Below are 10244 nucleotides of genomic sequence, written 5' to 3'. Positions count from 1 at the left end.
CTTAGTCCCAAGAGTATTCTATAAGTGAAGAAATCACTCTGAGTGTTCCTTGTGTAGTCCTTATGGGATGGCTCTGGAGTTTGTCCTTGTTACAAAATTATAATTGACTTATTTTTCAGTCCCCTCTCAGAGGGACTTCTTCCTCCAAAATTCTGAAAAACTTTCTGCTGCAATTCTCTGAAATAGTTTCATAGGACTGGAAAAAACTTTGACTATCATGGATTCTGGCTGCTACTATTTGTGTAGCTCATCAGGGACCAGGGAGTCTAGTTGCTTGTCTTAAATTTCCATTTTGCTCCCATCTTCACTCTAAGGCCTGTGAAGCACGTCAGCATGGAGGCAAGAGATTTTCATGCAGTTTGATTTCATAGATTCATTGTTACCTATGTCAATTTTGGTAGCAAAATATCCATAATTATCTAAAAGAACTAAAAAAGAGTCCTAGTTCATCATCTTCAGTCAGTGTTCATGAAGACAGATACAACAGGTTTTCAAACAAGATTGTATTAAAGAAAGAGCAAACTTTAATAATAGGTAATGGAAAATTATGGATCTATAGGCAATACCACTAATGAAGAACATGGTCATGCCATGGTTAAGAGGGTTGTTAATTTATTGGGGAGTAAACAATATTTGAGATTAATTTTGATATTGTCTTTGAGAGTTTTTATTTTTCAACTACATCTTTTTTCCTAGACTGAAATACAAAGAATTTGCATCTCTGCAGTTTTACATGAAAAAGTTCACAAGATAGAAATATACATTCAGGTAAGAATAATTATAGAAAAAGCATGCCTCTTTTAGCCACATAATAAGGCATCCAAGAACATTTTCTATATGATTAAAATTTTATTTTTCTTAAATTTCAAAATGTGCCATGGGTGAAAGATTATCAAGATGAAAGTGAACCTTGATAATTCATATTCCAATGCTTGAAGGAAGATCATGGTTAAATCAGACTGGTGATATGATAACTGATATTTAAAATATATTACTAATGATGTGTATTCTATGATATTTTTATCTCTTGTTGCATTTCTTAGAATTCAAAATTATAAAAATCCTCTATTTTATCAAATTTGATTATTTCTTACCTATTATGAACTCTTTGTAATTCTTCTATGAATAGAGGTGAATCTTTTCATAGTCCATATCGTATAATTTTGTACAAAGGTGATATATATAATATTACTCTACTATATTATGCTAGGTTAAGTTATCCTTGAAATATTAATATATTACATTTATTGATATAGCATCAAAAATGTAACATTTGACTTGGCCTAAGAACAAAATTTCTTCTCCTCCTCCATCTTCTACTCCTTCTTCTTCCCCTTTGCCTCCTTTTTAAACAGGAGCAAAGTGTAAGGTTTATTAATCCTGTGACTCTTTGCAGAAAGAAGTTACATGTAAAATAATGTTAGCATGTTTCAAAGGTACTTTCTTTTCTGAGTCTCTTTTTGACTGCAAACCAACACATGGTGACCTATGCTTGAAAATGTTCCATTCAGCTTTATGCCTAAAAAGAGTCATTCTATTAGTTCTAGAATAAAATATAACCTTCTTCATGGATGTTAACCTGTAAACTTAATTTAATTTATTCTGTTACATCCTATTAAAACCAAATTACAATTATTTGAATGGGTTTCACACATGTAGTTTAGCAGTAGAGTGAGGCTAGTGACTGAGAATAGTATTATTTTGTTCAGCCATTTACCCATGAATTAATTTCATGGCTTTTTTTTTTTGTTTGTTTGGCTGTGCACTATGTGGCCTGTGGGATCTTAGTTCTCCAACCAGGGATCAAACTTGGGCCCTTGGCAGTGAAAGCATGGAGTCTTAAGCACTGGACCACCAGGGAATTCCCTTATTTATTTATTTATTTATTTTTGAGAAAGTTATTGGGAAAAGCAACAAATGAAAGAAGCAGAGAAAGTCATGAAGGTTTCAGGATCCAGGGGATTTTTGGTGGACCATAAAAAACACAAAATAAAAGCTCTTACTATTAAGGGAATCTTGAGATTCAAAATGAAACTCAGCATATTTTCTAAGGTTTTGATTGTTAGTATACATTTATTTTAATTTTGGTAAAAATATTTTGTGGATCATTTGCTGGCTTTTATTATTCACACCAGTCTTTGAAAAGATAAATGACAGTTGGTTTAGGTATCATCAAGAAGAAAAGATGTGTAAAATTATCCTTAATTTCTAGACAACCTAAATGACAATGAGTGCATTGTTTCATAGAAAAATAACAGAAATATTTAAAATTAACAAAAAGTGTCTTGATCGTTTAACAGGTCACCCATATTCAAATAAGTTAATTTGGATGCTTCCAGGAAATTAATACTTTCGTTCTCAAAACTACTGAGTTCTAACCATCATATTATGAGTTCAGTAAAATTTGCTATTTAATATATTCTTTTACAGAGTTAACATTTTTGATTGGTTCTTTCTCTCATTTGGAAAAGTTTGAGATGAAGTGAATGTCTTGACAGATTTATATAGAGAAAACCAGTATCAGTAAACTTCACAGGATAAAAAATATAAAGGTATCACTCACATTTTACTTTATTAAATAAATGAATAAAATTAGACTAGTTAAATAAATAAATAAAATAAAATAAACTTAAATTAGACTAGTTCCAGAAGTTGAAGATTGATTTTATTTTAAAAGATCTCAAAGTAAGGCAATTTAGTTCTTTAGTAATGTACTTGCAATTGTAAGAGCTCTTTTGTGCAGAAAGTTCATATTATCTTGGAATGTACTTTTCGCTTCTTTTCCTTCATTTATCTTTTATTACTGAATTGAGGCAAAGTATTACATATAAAAGTGAATATTTAATGATAAAATTTATGGAAGTGTCTTTTTCTTAGTACAAGCTTATCAGATTTTAGTATTTTGAAATCACAGATGACATCTCACAAAATATCTCATTTGATAAACTCTGTTGTGTTGAAATTAACACTAGGCTTGATTTCAAAATATTTCATCTTGAGTCTAAATTCCATTTTTAACCAGCTGTGTTACCTCAGGCAACTCAAACTCTCTCTCATATTTCTTTTGCCATAGGTGTAAGCTTAGTCGAATAATGGATATGAAAATATTATGTCAATTATAAAGTATTTTTAGATGCAAAGTGTTATTTGTGATACTAGCTAAAGAGTAGAAACTTTGCTGACTTTCTCTTATGCCTTTAAGCAGAAGTTTGCCATGGGTGACAAGGGAGGAGACAACCATTCAGAAGTGACTGACTTCATTCTTGTAGGCATCAGGGTCCGTCCAGAGCTCCACAGTCTCCTTTTCCTATTTTTCCTGATTATTTATTGGATGGTCCTTCTGGGGAACCTTAGCATGATTGGCATCATTGTGACTGATCCCCGGCTGAACACACCAATGTATTTCTTCCTAGGCAATCTCTCCATCATTGACCTCTCCTACTCCACTGTTATTGTACCCAAAGCCATGGTCAACATCCTGTCTCAGAAAAAGACCATATCCTTTGCAGGTTGTGTGGCTCAGCTGTTTCTTTATGCACTTTTCATGGTAACAGAGGCCTTTGTCTTAGCAGCTATGGCTTATGACCGCTTCATTGCCATCTGCAACCCACTTCTCTATACTGTCCGCATGTCAAGAAGTCTCTGTATCCAGCTGGTGGCTGGTTCTTATCTCTGTGGCTGGGTCAGTTCCATCCTTCAAATCAGTGTAACATTTTCAATGTCTTTCTGTGCCTCTCGAGTCATTGATCACTTCTACTGTGATTCAAACCCAATTGAGAAGATCTCATGTTCCAATGTCTTTATTAATAAGATGGTGTCACTTAATTTGGCTATTCTTATTATTTTGCCCACGATAGTTGTTATTGTAGTCTCTTACATGTATATTGTGTCCACAGTTTTAAAGATCCGCTCCAGTGAAGGAAGGAAGAAAGCCTTCTCCACTTGCAGCTCTCATCTGGGGGTTGTAAGTTTGCTTTATGGCACTGTCTCGTTTGTGTATCTCACACCACCAAGTAACCCGGAACTTCGTAAAGTGGCCTCAGTATGTTACATTTTATTCACACCTATGCTGAACCCTTTAATCTACTCTCTAAGAAATAAGGATGTTAAAGATGCGATGAGAAAAGTCGTATGGAAGAAAAAAGTTTTACTCTAAATATGCTTCCACTTTTACTTTTTCTTGCATCCTTTGATTTTGTTCTCCAAATCTTCTAGACTTATGCATTTAAAGCTCAAGTTGTTTCTCAAACCAAAGCAAAACCAAAAACCTTAACAGTTTTATTCAACAGCATTAATAATATCCTATAAAAATTCTACAAATTCACTTTTCACTATTTACTTTTCACTTTTCCACAAGGTAACGTTAAATCTGAAAGTTTTGGACAGCCATGAAAATTTATTGCATTTCTACAAAGAGATATATTTTTCACTCTCCAGGCAATAATATATATGTAAATGGAGAAGAAAAAAATATTATTGTTTCTCTTCCAAGTATGCCTAAGTAAAATTTAGAAAATATCTAAGTATAAGGATTTATTTGGAAACTGTGTGACCCAACTGTTTTATATGCAAATAACTATAAATGCTAGTGTTGCGTTTTGTTTTTAACGTCATGCCAAAGATGTGAGGACATGCGTATATGATGAAAGGAAAAAGGAAAGGTTACATAAACAGTGGCTTCTGTTGAAGTAAATAGGGGCCAAATAAAAATGAACATGGGAAGATTGCATTCATTTGGTTTAAATTATGATATTTGTTTGGTTTTCCTTGAATGGCATGGTCATCCTACTTTTCTCCCATATGATGAGAATATTTTATGACATTTATGATGTTTTACAGCTCATTCCTCTATCTTTTGGGTAATACAAATTATTGGTAGTGAATATGCTATTGATGGGGGGCTTCCCAGATGGTGTTAGTGGTAAAGAATCCACCTGCCAATGCAGGAGATGCAAGAGATGTGGGTTTGATGCCTGGGTCAGGAAGATCCCCTGGAGTAGGAAATGGCAACCCATTCCAGTATTCTTGCCTGGAAAATCTTATGGACAGAGGAGCCTGGCAGGTTACAGTCCATGGAGCCACAAAGAGTCAGACTTAACTGAGTGACTGAAAACACACACACACACATGCACACACATGATTAATGAAAACACTCAGTTGAAATAAAGTCAGTTTGAAAATCTCAGTTAAAAATATCTTAAGCCTTTATAATAAGCTCTACAGATAGTTGGGTTATATGTAAATGTACATACATGTTTGTGTGCATGCATGTGTGTATTTGTGTATGAATATGTTTGGGTTATTTGAATATGGGGTAGTTTTAAAATGTGATTAGTTCTAAATATCCGATGTCAGTTGAGAAGGGAAGGTGGGTTAAAGCAGGTTTGATAGGTATTAAATTTAGGAAGCCAAGTTCTAGAGAAAGTTGTGCCAGAGTTAACATTTTTACAGTTGATGTAAGTAATGCTTTAGCTAAGAAATTATAATGCCTAAGTCAGGACAACATTAAATTCTAGGCAAGAGCTAATCCTAAGAAATAAAATATAATTATGAGTTTTGTCCATACACTTGGCATTGAGAAAACCTAAAATATAGGTCTTAGATAAGGTCTTCTGGTTTTCTGCTTTTAAGATAGCAAAACCTCCTTGGATGAATGCACAAAGGCAAACATCTTCATGGGTTAATGTTGATTAGGGTAAGAGATTTGAGAAATGAATATTCTTATTGAATAGACAAAGTGAGAAGCTAAGTGACTTAATAAATCAAGGTTATATTTATCTTTCTCCCTAAACTGATGAATCTACCATTCTCTTGATGTTCAGATGCTGCCATTTTCCTTGATATTCAGAAAAATATCATTTAAGAGGGAAATGTGAATTCAAATCAGCTTGGGAAACTGATCTTTGGCATTGATTATTATAAGTCTGGAAAATACCCTTTTTAGGTTTCAGTTTTACTTATTTCCACTGTATATCTGATACCCTAGAATGTCACTCTTTGATGTATCTAACAAGTGTGCGTGTTTAAAGACTATTTGGAAAAGGCAACAAAATACTGACTAACAATAAGGCCTAGATTAATTTGCTTTAGATTTTAGTCTGGTGGATTATATTTTTCATTTTTCAGCTATAACATTACAGTATTCCAATGTCTAACCTTCAAAGTGGCATTGCTTAAACCATGCCAGATGTTGGAAGAAACCTGGGAAAGATGAAAATCAAGGCAGAATGCTTTCAAAGGTGTTAAGTTAAGCTCTCCCTTACTTTCTTCTAATTGTCATAAACATTATTCTTGGTAAAATTTTTTTCTGGTTTCACAGGCCTTATATGAAAAGTAGTGCCTAATTTATATCTCTCTCATTATGTGCGCCATCAAGATTCCATCAGAACCACATGATATCGTATCAACCTTTCTTTGGCCTTTATTGACGAAATGTTTCCTTTTTTAATGTTGCATGGATTATGAAACACCGTCACATTCCAAGGGAGTCTGAAAATTGTATTCTCCATCATGTACATCATAAGTCGTTACTTTGAGGGAACTTTAAGTCTGTATTCACACGGAGAAGTTTCTCAATAGTGATATGATCTTGAGAGGCAGAAGGTTGCATTAGATGTCTCAAACACTCTCCTCCGCAATGCACTGTCTCTTCTTCCCGGTTACAAGTTTTGGGACATGCGCATATATTGATTGTCCTATAATTCTATGTGTTACATTTTGTCTTTAAATTTTTTGGATTGCTAATGTTTACCTAATGCTTAGTGCATTGAACTTTGGTGAGGACATTTATAATAATATTTTCTATTGCCAGACTGCTAAGATTATCCAACTCAGATAATTTCAAATGATAATTCAAATATTCATAAATATAAGTTAAAATTACTAAATTAAACATCTGTTGGACGAGCACCCAAAGCATGCTCCATTTGTTTTCCTTAGGATAGTTTTAACTCTTATTATGAGGTTTAAATTGTTGTAGTAATTGGAGTAGCTGAACTGATTAGATATTGCAAAAATGTTGAAATTTGAATTGATATTGGACTGTTACTCTTGTGAATTGAGTATATGTCACTTTATCCTATCCCATAATACCAGTATAAGTCATAAAATCAATAAAAATTCTTGAGTGTGTGAACGCTATTATATAATTGCGGACAAAGCTTCTTACTGTTAAGGGCTGGGCAGGGAGGGAGGGGAAGAAGAGGGAAAGGATGGGATCAGAAAGAAGCAAGGTATCCTGAAACTTAAAAAGGACTCCATTTCAATCATTTCTTTTTTCTTTTTAACTTGAAGTACAGATTTAATTTTCTTTTTAAAAAATATTCTTTTTCAAATTATTTTCCCATTTAGGTTACTACATAATACTGAACACAGTTCCCTGTACCAAACAAGTAGGTCCTTGTTGGTTATCTGTTTTAAATATAGAAGTGTGTCCATCCCCAATTCCCAATCTATCCCTCCCACTCTCTTTCCCTAATCCTTCCCCTCTTGTGACAATAAGTTCTAAGTCTGTGAGTCTGTTTCAGTTTTGTAAATAAGTTCATTTGCATTCTATTGTTTTTTTAAGATTCAGCATATAAGTGATAGCTCATGTGGCTTTATATCATCGAAACAAACAGCCCAATCAAAAAATGGGCAGAAGCATATGTATACCTATGGCTGATTCATGTTGCTCTTTGACAGAAAACAACAAAATTCTATAAAGCAATTATCCTTCAATTAAAAATTAAATACAATTTTAAACAATGGACAGAAAACCTATACAGACATTCCTCCAAACAAGACATACTGAAGGTCAACATCCTTTCTTAACTATTATAATACTGTTAAAAAAAATAAAACAAGACAACTGCCCCCCCCCAAACTTTAATCAAAGACTAAATTTGGCTTAAAACTTGACATTCAGAAAACTAGATCATGGCATCTGGCCCCATCACTTCATGGCAAATTGTTGGGGAAACAATGGAAACAGTGACCGACTTTATTTTTTTGGGCTCCAAAAATCACTGCAGATGGTGACTACAGCCATGAAATTAAAAGATGCTTGTTCCTTGGAAGAAAAGCTATGACCAACCTAGACAGCATATTGAAAAGCAGAGACATTACTTTGCCAAAAAAGGTCCATCTAGTGAAAGCTATGGTTTTTCCAGTAGTCATGTATGGATGGAAGAATTGTATCATAAAGAAGGCTGAGTGCCAAAGAATTAATGCTTTTGAACTGTGGTGTTGAAGAAGACTCTTGAGAGTCCCTTGGACAGCAAGGAGATCCAGTCAATCTTAAAGGAAATCAGTCCTGAATATTCACTGGAAGAACTGACGCTGAAGCTGAAACTCCAATACTTTAGCCACCTGATGAGAAGAACTGACTTATTGGAAAAGACCTTGATGCTGGGAAAGATTGAAGGCTAAAGGAGAAGGGGACGACAGAGGATGAGATGGTTGGAAGGCATCACCGACTCAATGGACATGAGTAAGCTCTGGGAGTTGGTGATGGACAGGGAAGCCTGGTGTGCTGCAGTCCATGGGATCTCAAAGAGTTGGACACGACTAAATGACTGAACTGAACTGAATTTTAATAGTTCTTACTTTTACTGAATATGACTTCTAGATTTTGGAAATAGCTTTTTTTTTTTTTTTCCTTATCAGTGTGGAAACATTTACTCACATTGTTTGGCATTGTGATGATTGGTATTGGGTTTCTCAATTGCATGTCTTATACTTGGGTGTCTTTAGTGGCAACCTACATAAATGAACTTTGGATAATTTAAGCAAAAGATAAATAATTAGACACATACTTTTTTTTTTTGCTCCAGCTGCACATACACAATGAGAGGGCTGGAGAGGGTGAGTCCCTTGGCAGCATTCTAGGAAGTTAGAATGTGAAAAATAGGCAAGAGTCTTCAAGTAGGATTCAAACTTGTCAAATGTCACACTATTAGAAAGTTTTACTTCAAGAAATTTCAAGTTCTTTGTTCCTCTGCTGGATAGTTCTGAGACAGGATCTAATAAATAACTCTGTTGTTGTTGCTGTTATTGTTGTATAGTCACTAAGTCATGTTTGACTCTTTCATGGTCCCATGGACTATAGTACTCCTGGCTCCTCTATCCATGGAATTTTCCAGGCAAAAATAGTAGAGTGGGTTGCCATTTCCTTCTCCAAGGGATCTTCCTGACTCAGGGATGGAACCCATGTCTCCTGCATTAGCAGGTGGATTCTTTACCACTTAGACACCAGGGAAGCCCAAGAAATAGCTCTATAACTCCACAAAATGTTTGGAGTGTTCTCCAAACATTTTCTTCAGTGTTCAGTCATTTGAAAATTAGTCATCAAAATATTTGGAAGGTTTTGGAAGGATTTCAGTTCACATCTTATTCAAGAGTGAATTCAGTGATTTCAGTTCACATCTTATTCACATCTTCATTCCACTGACTCTCTGTGACTCACTCAAGTCTAAGAATTGGGAGATGGGCATTATCTGAATCGTGGTAGCTCAGGTCAGCTTTTGATCTTATCCAATGCCTCTCTCTTTTTGTCTCTCTGTCTTTTGCTCTCTCTAAAGAGGGTCCACTTATTTTATTCCTAGATAACTTATGATTAGCTACCCCTAGGTGGAGATTACTATACCACATTCATTTTTGAACTAATAAGTTGCTACTATCATGTTAACCAAATCTTTCTTTGCTCTCTCAGTCAGAAGCCATAATCTGAACACTCTCACTCCTCGCTTCTCACCGATATTAGAAAGGCCACTTTAACCTTAATGTCTGCCACCAACATCCTTAGAGAGAAGTATCACAGCTGCTTTTAAAATTTCTGGCTGTTTGCTTTGTCATTGGTAAAGGAACACCTCGGGGCACCTAGCCAGTACTGCCACTCTAGCACTACTGTCTCCTAAAGATATTAAATTTCCTTTTCTATACTTTTTCCAAAGTGTTTCTAGTGTCTTAATTTCATTTAATATCCAGTATTAGTTAATAAATTACACTTGTAATCTCAATCAAACATTAGACTTCAACTTATTTACATTAGCTAGTACTCTTGCCTGGAAAACCCCATGGATGGAGGAGCCTGGTAGGCTGCAATCCATGGGGTCGCTAAGAGTCTGACACGACTGAGAGACTTCACTTTCACTTTTCACTTTCATGCATTGGAGAAGGAAATGGCAACCCACTCCAGTGTTCTTGCCTGGAGAATGAGGGAGCCTGGTGGGCTGACGTCTATGGGGTCACACAGATTCGGACAT

General features: G+C 34.9%; 1 protein-coding gene across 1 annotated transcript; it reads left to right on the top strand.

Moving 5' to 3' along the window:
* The first annotated feature begins 3214 nt into the window (after positions 1–3214).
* LOC139183000 (olfactory receptor 9K2-like) lies at positions 3215–4156 on the top strand. The gene has a single exon (XM_070788730.1). The coding sequence runs from the start codon at positions 3215–3217 to the stop codon at positions 4154–4156; it is 942 nt and encodes a 313-aa protein (XP_070644831.1).
* Positions 4157–10244: the final 6088 nt, after the last annotated feature.

The sequence above is a fragment of the Bos indicus genome, chromosome 5 (genome assembly GCF_029378745.1).
Source record: "Bos indicus isolate NIAB-ARS_2022 breed Sahiwal x Tharparkar chromosome 5, NIAB-ARS_B.indTharparkar_mat_pri_1.0, whole genome shotgun sequence".
Taxonomy (NCBI): domain Eukaryota; kingdom Metazoa; phylum Chordata; class Mammalia; order Artiodactyla; family Bovidae; genus Bos; species Bos indicus.
This window is presented reverse-complemented; position numbering and strand designations above follow the sequence as displayed.